The 18,298-nt window shown below is 35.7% G+C and overlaps 2 protein-coding genes across 2 annotated transcripts in view; one reads left to right on the plus strand and one right to left on the minus strand.

Moving 5' to 3' along the window:
• CERKL (CERK like autophagy regulator) overlaps positions 1-1,314 on the plus strand; it is a 57,630-nt gene extending 56,316 nt beyond the window's left edge. Inside the window, exons 12-13 of the mRNA XM_087731594.1 lie at positions 218-393; positions 1,176-1,314. Coding sequence (XP_087587720.1) covers positions 218-393; positions 1,176-1,257 — 258 coding nt within the window. The 3' untranslated portion in view covers positions 1,258-1,314. The remainder of the gene's footprint in view (positions 1-217; positions 394-1,175) is intronic.
• Positions 1,315-4,360: 3,046 nt separating this feature from the next.
• ITGA4 (integrin subunit alpha 4) overlaps positions 4,361-18,298 on the minus strand; it is a 38,688-nt gene continuing 24,750 nt past the window's right edge. The window contains exons 16-28 of the mRNA XM_087731593.1: positions 15,692-15,841; positions 14,313-14,389; positions 11,457-11,607; positions 10,626-10,724; positions 10,097-10,176; positions 9,654-9,740; positions 9,001-9,091; positions 8,186-8,293; positions 7,789-7,908; positions 6,253-6,372; positions 5,646-5,744; positions 5,311-5,430; positions 4,361-4,496 (exon numbers count right to left, since the gene is read on the minus strand). Of these exons, the coding sequence (XP_087587719.1) occupies positions 4,407-4,496; positions 5,311-5,430; positions 5,646-5,744; positions 6,253-6,372; positions 7,789-7,908; positions 8,186-8,293; positions 9,001-9,091; positions 9,654-9,740; positions 10,097-10,176; positions 10,626-10,724; positions 11,457-11,607; positions 14,313-14,389; positions 15,692-15,841 (1,392 nt within the window). The 3' untranslated portion in view covers positions 4,361-4,406. The remainder of the gene's footprint in view (positions 4,497-5,310; positions 5,431-5,645; positions 5,745-6,252; positions 6,373-7,788; positions 7,909-8,185; positions 8,294-9,000; positions 9,092-9,653; positions 9,741-10,096; positions 10,177-10,625; positions 10,725-11,456; positions 11,608-14,312; positions 14,390-15,691; positions 15,842-18,298) is intronic.

Below are 18,298 nucleotides of genomic sequence, written 5' to 3' on the forward strand. Positions count from 1 at the left end.
AGGCACTACTTAGATTAACATGCTATTTTTATCCTATAAATGCTAGCTGGAATATATAATGCCTCATATGGTCAAAGCTAGAGTTAAGGGTTCCCATCTACTTAAGACAAAAAAAAAAAAAAAAGCAAGCTTTTTAATTTCAAGTAATCCAGCTTGTTGCTAAGCTACCACCTATATCTTTCCATCTTCATTTAATATATATCTATGTTTGGTTTAGTTCAATTTTCCCTTTGTTGAGACCTACACAGTTGAAGAAGTAAAAGTACAACCAAGGCTTAAAAGTGGGCTTGATGCCAAAGAAAATACATATTTGAACGCTGCTTCTGCAGAAGGAGATTACCCTTGGAATATAGATGGAGACTTAATGGAAGAAGCATCAGAAGTTCATGTTCGGTAAGGCTATCATGTTCATGGACTGTATACCTGTAACAGGTTAGTACTGCAATCTTAAATGTAATACAGATGACACCAAACCCGGGTGTTGTAAATACTGTCAGAGCAGTACTTTTGTGTGCTTTTGTACCCTGCACAGTCTGGCCTCTTTGCCGTTGTTCGGGCCTCTGCCCTGTTGCCTTGTGCCCATCTTTAGAAAGGTGTGTTATGACCCACTTGGCCTTTCCTTTCTGCTGCTTCATCAGCTTCCAGCTCCACTTCTCTTTTTTCTGCCTGTTACTTTACTCTTCTGTTCCTTCGAGGAGAACAGAAGTATAGAAAGGCCTGTGACTCCTGGGAGGAGCTCCTTTTGCGATAAGCAGTGTGTAACCTTAATAAAAACATGTAGTTGTTCAATTGTGGGAAACTTAGTGCTGCTTGAGAGTAGTCTCCATATCTGGGATCAAAGAAAGTGGCTATGAATACCTAGGGAAATAGGAGGATAATCCGTGGCATTAAATGGGCTGTGGCACATTCTTCTGCAACACGCACAGGATTAGCGGAAGGCAAAGAGCTCAGAGTAACAGTCTGGTATGTAAAGTAAAAGGCAGATCATGTTATAGGATATATAATTATGTAAGTCTAAAGACGATCTTATAAGAATTGTCAAAATGTAAGTCACCTGATTTTATTCCATATAGCAGTTCACACACACTTGTTCTGCGTCCCCTGTCCCCCCCCCAGTGGCACACCCATTGCCTGAGTTAATCAAATTGATAAACTTTGACTTCCTCACTTCACAGGGTGCATCCTCAACTTATTCATCTCTATGGAGTGAACACTGATGACCTGGAGAGTTCCCAAGCAACGTGCAATTGCATATAGAAGGGACACGCTGCAAGTTCTCTATTAAAGAATCCTTTTCTCACCTCTATACACAGCTTTCCAAGGTCCCAATCTTCCACTCACTGAATTCAGTTGTTGTAGCAGAAGCTTAACTGGGATGTTTGTAATATTTCTGGTTTTAAATTTTTATCGAGATATATATTTTTATCAGGTTGTATTTAACTGTAAAGAAACTGTTAGGCTTTCCAAGAAAAAATGAAAACTGATTATATTGGTCTCTTATAAATTTAGGGTTTGAGAAGAAATAGAAGAAATCCGAATAGAAGAAATGATTTTTTTTTTTCTTTAAAATTATTCTAGCTTTTGCAATAAATATAGTATGAGATACTTTTAAGTCTGCTGCTGCTATCCATGTCGTCAGGTAACTCAGTTCAAAGAGCGCTGGTGAGTGGAGGTGTGGTACCACCTCATGCTGAAGAATGGTGGCAAAATATAGATTTATTTTTTTTAATCAAGTACTTCCATTTCTAGGTATCATTTTTAATGTTGCCTTAATGTATTTGCTTTCAAATCGTTTCTAGTCAAACAGTAATACAAAAGAATATGCTGATGTCTTATACGGCTTTTCTTTGTTGAAACGTATTTTAGAGACTGCTCTTTGTACAAAATAAATATTTTAAAATGTTTTATTGATCCTAGAACTGAAATGATATTCAGCATAATTTTTGTTGTTGCTGAGAATAAAGTTATGATGAATAACTTAAGAGTTGACTTAAATTTTTATGGCTTTCTTATAAGACATACACGTAATTTTTATGAGTGTCTGGTTTTTTGTAACTTATTACATATTTAATACAATTATTTGAAATGACAGCAAATTAGAGAGACTATTCTTTCTGGGAACTGGCTTTCTTTGAGATGATGAAAAGTAGCAGACTGAAAAGTTTGTCCGTCTGCAGGACGACGGGGATAATGAATGTTTTCCTGTTCACTTGTCTATGAATCGTTCAGAAGGTGGCTGACAAATAATGGTGTGAAAGCTGCATTACCTTGTGGCTAGAATGAGTTGCTTTAAGTTCTTTCTTCAGTAAGCAGTCGAATATAATATGAAATCCAGTCATTTATGAGTTGGTTAAATCAAGGTCTTTACATGGGATCTATAGCTACTGTATTTTATTTGATTTTAAATACTACTTCTGAAAAATTCTTACCTGCGGTAAATATGCAAGACAAAGAAGCACTGCACCTAAAGTACTGCAGATGATTATTTGTCTCCTAAGAACAAGCTGTTACTTGTTGGACATCTCATGCAGTTTCTGCGGGCAAACCTGGCCAGCAGTAAAGGCCAAATTCATGGAGAATCAAATGCCTGCTTTGTAGGCAATTATAGGAATCTTACAGCTGGTTTTGCTCTTTGCACTGGAGGTCGTGGCTGCAGAGTAGGATCAGAGTCACAGCACCCTTTGGGTGGACAGGGTCCCGTCAGGGCTCTTGCCCAACCTCCTGCTCAGAGCGGGTCCAGCTATGAGATCAGATCTGGTTGCTCAGGGCTTCATCCAGTCCAGCCTTGAAACCTCCAAGGATGAATAGGAAGTATACAATTTCCAAGGCAACATTATCACATGTACTGACTTACGTAAATTATTTCAAAGAGAAATAAAATGCTTTAGTTTCACTTCTTTGCATTGCTTGTACTAAAAAGAATGTTAATGCTTCTTCCAGTATTTGAGGTATATTTTTCACCATATGCTGTAATATCAAACTAATTTCTCTTCAAAGACATTTTGGTTAAAGTGCAAAAATTCACTAAGGCCATTTGGAAGATAAGCATTTTGTGTGTATTTTCACAGAGTTGCAGAAAATATTTCATTCTTCACATATTTTGATTTTTTTAAAAAAATATATACACATTCATTTGTCCTTACACTGCAGAAGATTTTGAGAGAGAAAATATACTTTAGAGTGATCCACAGCTTTGGCATCAAATGAACTGAAAAGAAATTACAAAATGGTCCCCAATACCTTTAGAATCTGTGGACAATGTGGCTTTTATGGCACCAAACACTCTATCAGCAAAAGTGCTTGTTGAAGGCACTCTGTATCGCTTTTGAGTCTCAGGCTAATTCCCGTATGATGATGCAGCTTCAAAATGTATGTACACATTACATTCATTTCTCCTTGCAGTTCAGAAAGACATCAAAGGCATGGCAAGAAAGGCCATACGGCATACTGCTGTTGCAATAAATTCAGCTATTGAAGAAGCTGTACCTTCTCCAGTTGTACTGGGGAGCAAAGAAACATTTTTTTTCGCCTGGATTGTACTATTTCACCAAAGCTAGGTGGCAGCGCAAACTTACCTAGCTGAAGAAACTTCCTGTAGTAGCAGAGCAGTGGTTTGAACCATGTTTCTATTCAGTCATTTGCCTTTCTGCTGAGTGGCTTCTGAGGATGCCTGTTTGGATGGTATTTAGCTGAAAACTTCACAAGAACCCAGGCTAGCACTCGAAATGACTTCCTTGTTAAGTACTTTCAGGTAAAGAGTGGCACATATAAAGATAAAATTTGGCCCAGTAAGGTTGGCATTTGGGAGTCTTTTGGGTATGGGTTTCTCTGTTTTGTCATCATGTGAAGTCTTTGCTCTGACTCCCCTTTTACCTTCCTGGTTCTGGCTTGCCCGAGTGCCTAAGTCTCTGCAGTGGTGTGGCTGTGCCTGTGAAGCCGAAGCTTGTGAGGTGACCTTCAGAAGCCCAAGAGAGCTTCTGATAGCTGTTTTCTGTCCGCGCACTCTACTTACAGTCCTTCTAGTGGTTTAAGCTAATTTACCCTTGTCAAACTGCCAAATCAAGATGAGGGAGGAGATCTTCTGTCTAATCAACAGATTATTGAAACTTGAAAATGAATAGAAGTAACTCATGCTACCGTGTTTGAGATCTTATTTTCCAGGATTGGCCAAATGTTATTACTTTCTAAAAATTCTTCTTTCCAGTAGGTAATTCTTCTCCTGTTTATCTTTAGTGTTCTGTCTGTCTGAAACCAAATATACACGTGGCATTTCAAATATTACTGAGAGACTTCAAAACAACCTGTTTTACCACTTTCATAGCGAGCTTAAGACCAATTTTCTTGTCACTGATGTTTCTCCTGTGAATTAACCTGAATCTTAAATTCTTCATTTTAAAATCAAACATTTATTTGTCATCTTTGTTCCCATTTGTAAAACTCCAGCTGTCTCTTCTGTCTTGAGGGACCGGTTTGTATTGCCTTTTGAAAAAGCCAATCTGAAATACATAATTTTGGAATCTGTTGTCAGCAAATCTTTGTTATCTAAACCGCAAAAGATGAACTAAAATGAAATGCATATATATGGTGTTTATGAACGATGGTATTTGCCATTGCTTTGTCTTACCAAGTAATCGAGTGTTACTCATCAATCAAAAAAGGGGGTTTGCTTTTTCTTTTACTTTTTGGGAGGCCAATACCCTGCTGCAATGAGTAAGGACATGTGGGCTTGTGAACTATAACAGTCCACAGAATCCAGTATTTTTTTAAAATGTGAAATGGTAATAAAAATTTCCTGTAAAATTTGTTTCATTTCTACGCTTCCCTGAGAAAAATGATGGATGGAGAAAATCTCCATGTAGGTAAAGAAGTTAACAATCTCTTAATCACTTGTCAGACAAGCTGTTTCCTTCATAGTTTTCTTTTTTACTTATGCACAGGATTTTTTTTAGCTAGACTAATAGTCTACAAGTGTCAAGTGACATTAAATGTGGAGCACCATCCCACAAAAATGATCCATTTGATATCATTAAATTATATAAATTATTTGCAAACATGACACGCCTTATTAAACATGGGAAAGGGGTCTGTAGTGTTGAATAACAGCAGATGTAGAATACGCAGAAGATAAAGTGAAGGAAAACGGAGAAGTATTTTGAAAAAACACAAGTTACAGGTGGAATAATGTTTCTTTAGAAAGGACAGATCATAATAAAGTATTATTTATCCTTTAACCTGCATTAGCAGATCCAAAGATCCACCAAAAGTGTGAATTCCTGACTTGAGAACAACTGAGAAATACTGAAAACCTACCTTCCATAATATAAATGAAAGAAGCAAAAACAAGGTAACACCGACTATTAAGCCTATTCCAATAATTAGCACGGTAACACGGTATTTTGGCTTTTGGTGGTGCACTCCTTCCAAATAGACCTGGAAAGCAGAAAATAAGTTTAGTGGTAACAGATTTTTTTCTTCCCCCCCCCTAAAACACACTAAAACAAACTCGGAAAATTAATTAAGTTCTTAAGTGATTAACACTATATTCACTGCCTGTGTATAGATATGTATAGAATTCCACACTTTTAATTGCTGTTGCTTTTTCTACTTTAACAGGTTTATCACAAATTCAATAAGAGAATTCTTACATATGCAACTTGCTTGTCCTTGCGTAGTTCAATAACTTTTGCATTTTTTTCTGGTGAGGCTGTGGCTCTTACTTCAAACTTCAATGCTGATGCATCATCCTGATTAAAAAAAAAAATCCTATCTTTTAAAAAATAACTTCAACACATTAATTCCTACCCAGCAAAAATGGTAACACAGCTGCTCACAGAAACAGAATCTCACCTAAACACACAATGGTGCCTTTTTCTGATCACAAAACAAATTAGTACCAGAAGCTGGAATGAAGCCCAGTTGGATTTTACTTAAGTCCACATCCATGCTGCTTTTCTTAGAAAAGTACAATTATGAGTTGAAATTAAATCCCAATCCTACATAACCCGGACAGAACAGGCAAAGCAATATATCCTATAAAATAAAGTGATTATCTAAAACATATTTTTCAGTGGTTTTCATTTTTCATATGTCACCTTGAGACTTAGCATTGAAAACATAAAATAGCTAACATGTAAAAGATTTGGATTTAATCATAATGTTTGCAAAAATATATTAATGCCTAGAATTTCTATGCAGAGAATACTGCAAATATGCCTTGAAATATTCCCCTCAAATATGAAAAATTTATGTTACCATTTCTAAAAGCGAAGGAGTAGCCTCCAGATGCAACTGAACGGTTGCTTCTTTTCCACTTTCCATGTTTCCAAGCTTGCAATATATTTGTAAGCAAAGGCTGTCCTTTTTCATGCAGTACTGTAGAAGGGAGGGAAAGATTAAAACTTAAGTTTATTGAGTTTATCATCTTAATATTAAAGACACTCAGGAAACAAGTAAAATAAAAAGATCCATGTTTGTTCTTGAAAAGTCAGGGTGTAACTTTAGGTTGTCATCCATCACTGTCAATCCATGGGTGCTGAAAGAACAGTACAAGGAACCAACCTAATTGTTACAGAAGAAAACTGGTCATTTTTCTGAAAATTGCAGGGGTTTTTAGACTCAAAAATAACAATTGTCATATTTTAGTTTTGTTTTTTTTTTTTTTTTTACAGTTATTTTGAATTAGCTTTTATCAAGAATGATAAATGACAATGACTATATGTATCCAGTATAAACAGTATAACTGCTTGATCCTTACACTTGTACACTGACAGCTAGCACCATTTCACTCGGCTTTGGAGAAGACAATAAAGCGAGCCTGTACATGGTTATATTCTTTATCCAAGACTGCAGTGCCTAAGTTCTGATTTGATATTCTAGTGCAGGCTGTCTCTCAATCATTGGTTGATGTTCCTTGTAACATGCTTACTTAAAGTCCCAAATTAACATATTTAAAAATGTCCAGCTTCTTTTAAGATGAAAGTATTAAACAAAATCTACTTTATTAAACCCAAGTTGAAGGACAGAGAGATTTCTATCAGAACAAACCCTCAAAAATGTAACACTAGAATAGCAGTTCTGGTTTGGACTACATACTCGAGTATCTGATTTCCAGCAGGGTCCATAAGCAGGTACAGAGAGATGAGCTTGAACAGGCCAGGTTTGTACAATATTCCCCTCACCTCCCAAATATTTTTAATAAGAAGTTTCCGAGCCAAAAATGATTTCCGCATATTTTATAACTCTTCATGACTTCCAGTCCCATTTACTTGTATAGTCTCCCTTGGAATTCACTTAGTTTTAGTATTCATAACACCCTTCAGTAAGAAGTTCCACCATGAGTACTACTTTTTTTTTTTTTTTTTAACCTGGCTCCTATTATTTACATTTGATGGCGCTTTTTTGATGTGGAAAAGGCAATGAATATTTGATCTGCGTACTTCACGTAATCAAAATTAAGACTGTTTTTCCCACATGCATCATTTTCCATTTGTTACTGAATTTCACCTGCCGTTCTGTTTGCCCACTCATTCAGTTACGTAACCCTTCGACAGTTCTTCATAGGTGACTGTCATCCACACCGACTTCAGTGACGTGTCATTAATCAACTTCCTCATCTCAGTTCTCACCTCTTTCACTAAAGTCACTTATGACTACGCTGAACTTATCACAGGTCCCACCACAAATCCTTGGAAGACTGCTCTGGTGACCTCATTATGTAAGATATACCGTTGCCTTAAGGCTCATTCATACAGTCATTTATTTCCCACTGATGTCAAAAGCAGACCTTACCATTTGTCTCTTAGCAGACTTTGAAAAGAAAGTGACAACATCCTTTAATATGTTCTCATTTTTTTGTGCTGCACTACAGTTTCTGGGATATTTATTATAGAAGCACTGGCCAACTGTTGTCTGGAAATAAAAACAACATCATCACTGTCAGAATTGAAACATCAGATAATAATGAGAATACAGATTTCTGAAAGGCAAGAAGCTCAAAAGGAATGTAAATTTTACTTTCAGAATTCTAAAGCACATGGGGCTGAAGATCATCCTGTTCTTGTTCACTCTGCTTCACCGTAGCTAACAAACTGAACACATACTTAGTACCTAGTTCTGCTATGCTCTGCTTCTCTTTTTCATAAAATTCATACAGCTAAGAAAATTATATTAAGTAACCTGTGCTTACCTTGACATCCAATGTGTTGAATAACTTGAAGTCATTGGGTGGAAAAGCATTAGGTATCATTATCTCTAAGTTTGTATTTGGAGCCATGCTTGGTCCTGCACTCATGACCTTGTGGGGAAGAATGGTATACATTTAAAGCTTTAATTCATGGTAGCTATTCAAGTAACAAAAATACATATATAAAGTATAAATACATAAAACTTCACAGAATGGGGTAGCACCTGCATTGTTACGCTGTTGTGAAAGTGGATTCTGCTAGGAGTTGTAACATTCTGCTTAATTCATTCTGTAGGCTTACTGAACCCTTCACTTCTCTGAAGCCAATGAGTAAGCAGTGCTAATCTGTGATGACTACCCTGAGGTCATACAGACTGCCTTCTGGGAGAATATGCAAAAGGAACTAGGGGAGATTAATGTCTAACTCCTGCTTTTAATCCATTGGAGACAAATCTGATACCTATAGATCCTCTTATAAGGAGCTCCTGGTTCCTTTTGCTTACTGTAAGATAAGTCCTTTTAAAGTGTTTCTTAATGGAAGAAGTGGCAAGTCAGAACTGCCCTACCACGTTCAGTCCTGCTTGTGCTAAGTATTGTTTCTTTGACCATTCAGTGGAAGATTGTCCAGGGCAAAAAAAGCGTTCAAAGAGGGATTAACAGCCCCTTCCCATCACTAATGCACAGAAGTTGCTCACCATGCCCTTGTACTCTTAAAAAAGTTCCCTTATTGACTGTGCAGACTGTCATTAGATGCACTGGAAATCCAAGCGTTAACCTTCAAAACAAGGGTAATAGGGTTTTCAAAGAAAAACTCTTACATGGAAAGTGAAGTTGATATTCTCCTTCATACACGTAACTGGTGAATCATTCTCATTAGTTCCATAAACGAATGAAGCTGGTGATACGAATCTACAATGGTTTACAAGTTGTTAATTACCAGAATTGCTATATATCATTAGCATAACTTTCTGCTCCATGCTATCTCTAGTAAGAAAATACCTGAGTTTGTGTTTAAGTAAATCTAGGAACACTGAGTAGAAGTCCTCTACCTTTGTACTCTTTCCTCTTAAAAAGGCAGATGAATCAGAAAAAGTCATAAATCGTCACCCAAAACTATGCTCCATGAATGCCCCACAACAAACCCAGAACATGGTCCATGTTAAGCAAGGAACGTGAGGATCTGCTGTGCTCTTATTAAATACCTCTTTCTATAAAAAATATTCCAGTTCTTAGAAAGTATTAGTCTGTTAAGAGACAAGTTCAAAGCACCATAGATATCATTGGTCTCATCTCACAGTAGTGGAAACAAAACCTTAGAAGTGTCTGGGTCAGACCCTAGGATAGCTGTGCCATCTCATTCCCAGGATTTTTCAGCTACATCATGCTTCTGCTTAAAAACTTTGGAATTTAGAATAGTAACAAGACAACAGTTCTATGGATATGCAGGTATAGCAATAGCTGACTGACTTACCCGTGAGCATTTAACTCAATCTCATATTTTAGAGGTACAACTAAAGTTAGTGTGTTATCCAGCAACATGTTCCCATCTTCATTTTTACTATAAAAACGCAATGAGAGACAAATGAGTATCGAATGCATCATCATATGCTATGCATTATTTCTATAAACAAATGTTAAAAAGACCTTTCGGCTTATTGAAACAAAAATATTTTATTGATAACAACATGTCGGGCAGTAAAAAAAAAAAAAAAAAAAAGAACATTTTATACAGGCAGAAACCTGTTCATTATTTAAATATTGATTATCTGGGTTTTTCATAATTTCCCTTTCTCTACAGATTTGCAACCAATGTGCTTTCTTGCAATTGTGCTTTGCTAAATCTTTCCAGTGCTCCCTATTCTGTTTTTCAAAGCTAGCAATATTTTTCATTGAGCAATTTTTATTATACTTTACCAGGTAGCATTAATGGTGATGTTGAGGTCATCTTCTGCTCTGGTAAACGAGCTTGCATCCAAGAGGAAACTAAAATCCAGCTGTAGAACAAATAAAACTTTCTTTACATCAACTGATAGTGTGTCTTAACACAGTTTAAATAATTTAAATAATATTTTATTAAACTCATTTAGAATTTCCTGCTCTAAAAAAATTCAGAAGTAAGAAAATACTTGGTTTTTGTGTCTTCCACTCCCTTTCTATTGACCTAACACATTTGTTCACAGCCTTAGTCAGCCTGCTTGTCCAGGAAGTCAAGCACAATCAGTTCATGCATAATACAAACAATGTTGTCCCTTAATGAATTATTCCAGAGAGTGTTTAAGCAACTAATTTTAAAAGTAGCAGAGAGATTCAGATACCAACATGATAAAAGACGTTATTTGGGAACGAAGGAGAGATTCTGAAAAACAAGTTTCCCCCCCCACTGAAAATCCTGATAACATATTTAGGGTGTTTTTAAAGCTAGGAACCTTCATACATAGTTTACCTTTGATTTTTGATCTACATATAAATAACCAACGCTGCACTCAAGTTTCACTGCATGAATTTCTTTATCTAATACTTCACAATGTATTTGTTTTTCTTCCTAGAACAAAGGAAAAAATATTAACGATTAAAATAAAACTGCTTTTTTCAGACATTTCAAATTACACGCACACACTGAAATTGGGTGGTTTATATTTCCCTGAATAGGTGTTTGTTATTTCACTGATGCAAATATACAGAACATTCATAGCACTCACGACTACTTTAACACACCCTTATATCAATTACTGTATCCTGTTACTTCATCTTCTGTTTGCTAGTAGTGAAGCTAAGGTGTATGCATCAGACCCAGACCCACTCAAGTTTAAAGCCAACCTCTGAAAGGTGGCAGGGGGATTTTACACAAAGAACAGTTCTTTTTAAAGGCAGAAAGAGAGAACAATTAGATTTATTACTTCTTCATAAGACTATATATCTGTGAAAAAGAGCAGATTCAGTGAGATCTTTGTGATCACTGAAAACATGATCATCAGACAAAAAGTAGCAGTAACATCCTAAAATACATTTAGAAACCATTTTTTTAAATTTTAGTTGTTACTGTAACATCCTGTTATTGAAATTATTTAAGTCACCAGTACTGATTAAATTGCATGTGGTTTAGGTAGCTAGAAGTCTGAAAACATAGAAACTGGAGTTTTGTCAGCTTTTTTTTGGGGGGGGTGCAGGTTGTCAGTATCTAAAGAAACTCAACAATCCATTGACATAATTTGAAAAATGGCTGAATAAGAAAAATATCAAAGGATTACTGTTTGACAGATTTTTTTTTTCTTACCGATTCTAAAACTCGGATGAAATAAAGACCTTTAGGGATTTGAATGTGGAGGACAGTTTCGTATGCATCATCTCCAACATTAAGCAGAGAAATGTTCAACAATAAAGTCTTCATACTCCCAACAGCAAGATATGTTTTCTTATCATGAGGCCTATGAAAACAATTATCATACTATAAGTGAAAAGTAATTCTATATACAGCTTGTATGCAAAAATTTTTCACCAATGCTCTTTTAGTTAATTTCATTTGGTTCTGACAAAGCTCAGCTGGAGATCATTAGGGAAGTTTTTACTCAGTCCTGTCACTGAAGGTACTACACCAGTTATATGACGGTCAACTACACTATTGTACTTTTTAAGGCCTGGGGTTATTAATGCGAGAGCAAGAAAACTGTTATCAGGCCAGTCGTGCTTCTGGCTTTTACAAGATAGGTCCTTTCCTTTACAGACGAGAACAGCAATGTGCCACCGCTACAGTATTTTCAGACATTATTTCAAAATTCACTATTTGTACTCTTAAGTATAGGATTGAGTTAATATGAAACAGGTCACAAAGAGGGCAAGTGAACACGCCTATCTTATGATCTATGTAATGTTCTATAATCATGTTACAAGTACAGACACCCTATGGGGGGCTAAAAGTAAACTTCAGCTTGACATTAAAGTTTAATTAAGACTTGTAGAAAGGCTGCCTAGAAATAGACATTTATCAGATATTCTGGCTTGAAACCAAAGCATTAGTCACTGAACACCTTTGGGAGAGAAGCTGGCACTTCGAAAAGCAACAGACGGTAAAAGCACTGCATAAGCAGATAGGTTCCAAGACAAAAGCGAATTAAAGAAAAACACAAAGTTAACATTTCAGTAGCTTGATTATGTTTAGGTTAAATTTTAAAGTTGTTTTACTAGTTATATGCTTACTGTTCAGTCCTCTTATCTGCATTAAAGGCAAGCTCATTAACAAGATGCTGTCACAGAGATGCCTCCCAGCTTAACACACAAGTACACAAAAGCACCAGGTGCACATCTGGGACTACAACAAAGCTGAACTAGAGCTTTTCCCCAGTAATCATATTTCATTCTTCATTAAAAAATGCATGATGCGGACTAGAAATTTACACAGCAGGCCAAAATCGAAGCAATTTAAACAAAACATGATAGTGTATACACAAAGACTCATAACTCAATAAGTAAAGCATTACATTGACACCCCTATTTGATTTCATTCTTTTAAGACTAAAAGTGTTTGCTTTGTTGTTCAAGGATAATGAACGCATTCTGTCTAGACAAAATAAATTAACGCTTCACAGCCAACTAGTTTTAAATCGAGATTCTAGGGGCACAATATAATTTAAGGTTATGCTTCACACTTTATCAAGATATTTGGCCTATTTATTTACACTGAAAATCTGCTAATGCCAAGCAGGTATGTTGTAATCTGTTTTCCTTTCTTAGAGCTTTGAAGTACTTAAAAAACTGCATTGCTAATGTCATGAATGGAAATGCTGCATAATCTTTCTTTCTGAAAAGTTTATCATCATTCAAATAACATAACCTTCAAGCCTAAAAAAACCAAAGGGCTTAAGACTCATACTACAGGCCACACGTTAAAGCAGGCAGAAAGCTACTAATCTTATTCTGAAACCTATGAAGATGAAAAAGCTTGTGCTCAGGATCACACAGGTATGATTAATCAGCATTAAGTGATTGTCATCCTCTTTCAGTGTTGTTTTAGGTTGTTCAACCTAGTATCTCGATTAAAGTAGCATCCACTTTAAAAGTGATAAATTACACAAGAAAAACCAGGTCACACACAAAATACCTAACTAGCTGAGATTCACAACACATACAATTTCTATTTTTGTGCACCAACAACCCATATTTCTTGCTTTGAAGTAGTATATTCAATAAAGAAAAAGGTTGTGATGATAAAATATAGCTTAAAGTCAAATCATTAAAATCCATTCTGAATAGGAACTGTGGTACATGGCTTAAAACTTTCCAAAGATGATGCTAAATAGAAGCATATCTCACAAAGTATTGCTTGGTGTAATACAGATTCTGCAAGACAATAATAATTGTATTTAAATACTTTGACAGTGCATTAATTATCTTGCATAATAACAGGATTTAAACATGATACCTAATTGGAAGGAATGGGAAAATCTGAAACATTCTAAAGGGTATATCAAAAAAATTAGGGATGTAAATGAAAAATCACAAAACAAAATTCATTTTGGAAAATGCAAGCTAATTCATTAGAGAAAAGAAGTCTAAACCTCACATAATACTCAACCATCTGGTGTCTCAATCAGCAGTATAAAACTGAAGATGTAATATTCTTAAGTAAATGAGAGAAAAAAAGCCACTTAATTATTTTATAATTGAAATAATAACTATAACAATGTCTTAGTACAAAACTGAAGTATCTTCTTTCTACAGTGCAAGTACAGTATCTTCATAAAAGCAGCAGAAATAATTGATAGCTTGTCAATTTAAGAGTAGTTATGATGTCTACATACTGAGTATGCATTGCGCACTGTATCTCAGCCAAGTTATATATGAAGTGTAGAATACAAGTTTACTTTTTTGTGAAGAAGATATATTTTATGAGCTGTAAAGTCTTGTAATTATGCAAGAGCAGTTCTTCAATGATACACGTCTGTTACATTTCCTGGAAGATTTACGATTTAAAAATATTCTTCAACTAAATGCAGCTTTACTCCTCGTATTTTCTCAGGGAGTCCATAGTCTACTTTTCCAAATTAATATTCTTTACATATAAAAGATTAAAGAATAATTTAGACCAAATCTTACCGAACCTCTTTCAAAAAAATGAAAGCCCCATTATACTTACTTTGGAAAAGCAACTTTTCCAGAAACTTGCAAGTCAGCAGAACAATTTTCTTGAGAGCAAAATCTTGCAAAAACAAACTATAAAAGACAAATAAAAAAAAGCACTTTAGAGTATTATGCATATTATAGTAAGTAAAAGTAAGAAACCTATCACCTTAGTACCAAGTATCTGGAATGGGCTAATAGCTCTTGCTCCTAAAAACAACTGAACCAGGCTACGATTTGCCATTTTCCGAACACATTCTGCACACCCAGAATAACAACAGAGATACTTTCCAGACTCCATCTCTCACAGTTAAACCAGTGGGTGTATGTTCAGTATGATTTTTTAAAAGTAGTACATAAAAAGGGCAGAGTGTTTTAGAGGATCCAGAACGGAGTTCTCCACAGTCTCTCCTGTGATACAGCCCATTAACTTTTACAAGAGAGTTTCATTACACAGACTTTACTTATCATACTGTTAGTAAGGTCTGGTAAGACTAGACACACCATGAGTTGCATGTGTCCGTGCCTTGGTTATCAGCATGCTATAGAGCACAGTTATGTCACTATATCCAACAACACCCTTCTTTCTCTCTAACTCTGTGGTTTCTAAAACAAAATTTTGAATGAAGATGAAAAGGAAAAGCATGCCATTGAAAAGGAGCTTTTATATCTCTCAGAGTTCTAATAGTCAACTGTATCCGAATTACATAAAGCTTATTGTTTGTGAAAAGTCATAATATGTTTATGACCATTTGGTAGTTAAAAATTCAGAGCATCCTGACTTTTGCTTAAGTCAGAGTAAAAGTCTATTAACTCTTAATAAGTTTTTTTGGGAAAAAAGTTAATTTCATACTCATTTAAGGATACAGAATACACTCTTTTTCCCGCCCCACAGACTTTGTGTTTGAAAACCTGCAATACCTTCACAGAACTAATATTTCAGCAACATCATCGAAACACTTCAAGATTAATATCAACACGATATTGTGCATTTAACACAGAATTAATTTTAAAAAACAGTTTTATACTGGAAAGTGACTCATCCTGTGTAGTTGAAAAAGAATGGATGTTTCAAAGAGTGAATTTCATACCTGTGTGTTCTGAGATATATAATATTATATAGTCTTGCAAGTTCTCTGTACATACCCTTTTTCTTTAAAAAAACCCCAACATAATACAAATTGTATACCAGTTCTGCAAATTTTTTTTTTTTTTTAGTGAAAAAGAAGGCATTTTTTAGCATGCTGGTTTATTAATTAAGATCAAGGCACTAGGTGCTGGTCTGGAAGATGCATGCCTTCACGTGCTATGGATGTGTGAAGCTTTTTTTAACTGAAGATTGAAACATGAATATTTACTTACTGCATTTGAAAAAAAGAGAACTCATACACTAACCTTGCTTTTTATAACATCTTTTTCTTTCCTCCGCTGAAGAACCGGTTGAAGTGGTGAAAATTCTTGAGCATTTCTTTTCTGTAGAATATGATGCCCCAGATGATAACTTGCTTCAACATGTACAGGAGTCAAGATATCCCTTATATCTTTCTATGAAAATTGGAAACCTAATGAGTTAATCATATAAGACAAGACATGTATGCTTATGTTTTAAAGATTATAAGGTTCCCTAGAACTAACTTAAACAGGAACACTTATTTTTTACATGTTAAATAATTTCATATGCCGTACGGTCGATACACTTTTCCAGACGTCTTTTGTCGCTGAAAGAGGTAATCAGATGCAGAAAAGCATAATACATTCAAGACAGCATCAGGCATTTCAGAATGGAAGATTCTTTTATTAAAACAAGTCTTATTGAATAGTGAACTTATTTCTGTCAATAATACTGCCTTACACACCCATGAAATGCTGTACTGCCCAAATAGAAAAATAGGGAAAAGTTGGCTAAAATGGAGAAAATCAACCAGTGGGATAATGCCGGACAAAACCCATGGATATTTCTGTATGAAATCAAAAGGAGTTCTCCCACAGTACCACTAAATCAGTTCACGACTGCATTTTATTTTTCTGCCTCTTTATTTCCTATTTTGTATTAAAAAGATTAAACTCAATAAATGACCATTTTGTACATGAAGCCTTGACTGTGTAGGAACGTTGCAGATCAGAGCCCAAACTACCTACTTGTGAAAACTGAACAGCTTGAAGCACCGAGTACTAACAATAGCAAACCTGATTAAATTATTCCCTAAGTGTAGGAGATAGACAGACACTGATTGTCCCTCCACATGGCCACTACTTTAATTCTTATCTGCAAGCTTGCATTGGCCAAATCACATATTATCTAATTCATAATAATTTTCCACAAGGTCTTCTCTGCATCTGCTTTATATTACTTCCATTATACTAATTAGCTATTAATTAGTCTTTACTCAAAATACATAAAATGTACATTGTCTCTTGCAAGGACTGTACTTGACAGACATTCACACTTACTTAACTTTAGGAGCTTCATACAAGTACAGAAACCTCAGTGGGTGGAAGGAGATGCTTATAATGCTATTAATTAAGAATTAAAAAGAAAATTGAATTATATGGAGGAAAAAATACTAATGATAGACTATAGGAAGCGATGAGCCAAATCATATCCTTCCTCCTACACAAATACCTGCTGATGCTGGTACAGCAATCTGCACAAGGTCGGCTGTCAGTCAGATCTCTTTTAGCTTACAAAACTCTTATAAGTAAGTGGCAATTTGCCATTGCTCCTGTAAGTAACATTCACTTAGGTGCAACTACCAGTTGAGATGCATCTGGGCAATTTTCCAGTAGATAACATAAGCTTTCCTTTCTACCCTGAAGCTTTATCGTGAAGAATTGGCTTCTAATGGTGTCATAAACAAAAAATAAGTAAAAGAAAGGAAGAAGAAAAATACACGGAAGACTTTTTCCCTGCAGGTTTTTTTGTAGCTGTAGAAAATTAAGTGTATTTCCCAGCCTCTGTGCAGGATCAACTGCACCACTCATCCTAATAGATGTTTGTTTCAAAAGGTCACAGAATTCCTACCTTGAGGATTTAAAAAAAAAAAGGCTGGGCAAACTAGTCCATTATTTTATTACCCTTGTTTCCCCTTACATCTAAGTATTCCCTGTCCTTAGTATTTCTTTACAGGATTCTTTTCCCCCTTAGATACGGTCTTACAGGAGATAAGTCTATTTTTTCTGAGTTTAATAAAACATGGTTCCTCTGTGTCCACTAGTTTTTATTGTTTGATTATGGTTTAGGACTTCAAGATCTTCCCATTTATTCCCCAAAATTTTTGTTGGAATAGGCAAGCTTCTAAGATGTTTCATAGACTGAACCACTTTTATTCTTTCCTGTCCAGTGAATGGCCTTAAAAATATTATATCCTTGTCCTGATTGCAGTTGGTTTTACTTTCAAGACAGGTCCCTCATTCATTCTTCAGAGGGATACATCAAGCATGAATATGACAGTTCATTTCCTCCAGGGCAACAATGACTTTGAGACTGCTGTCGCAGTTAGGATCTTACTGACTAGATTCTTACTCATTTATTTTCAAGTCAATACCATCCTCAGTTTCAAAGGACGGTTGCTGTTGGAGCAAACTCTACTTCTGGAGAAACCAACAGCCAACTTCCTCCTGATGAGTAACTGTTATCATCTCTATTACTGGTGTTGGTACAGGCCTCCCTGGCTAGCTGACACCTTGCAGGTCTCCAAGAGCCTCCTGCTTGAACACCCGCTTGCCCTGGCAGCGCTTCTACCTCTGTGGCTTCTCCTCTGAAGCACTTCTACCAGCAGATTCCTTCTGCAACAAAGTTGTCTCTACACCTTCACAGAGAACTGTAACAATCTTCACTACTAATCTGGTCCAGGATTCAGGTTGATATGTCCAGAAGAAAGACGTATCTGTGCAGGCTTCACTTTTGTGAGCAGAGTAGAGAGATCACCTTTGTCAGCACAGTGCACATTGTTCATATTGTTCAGCTCTAAATTCATTCATGAAACTGTTGTGAGTGCTCTT

The sequence above is a fragment of the Nipponia nippon genome, unplaced genomic scaffold (genome assembly GCF_047370975.1).
Source record: "Nipponia nippon isolate SJK-2023a ecotype South Korea unplaced genomic scaffold, ASM4737097v1 scaffold_5, whole genome shotgun sequence".
NCBI lineage: Eukaryota > Metazoa > Chordata > Aves > Pelecaniformes > Threskiornithidae > Nipponia > Nipponia nippon.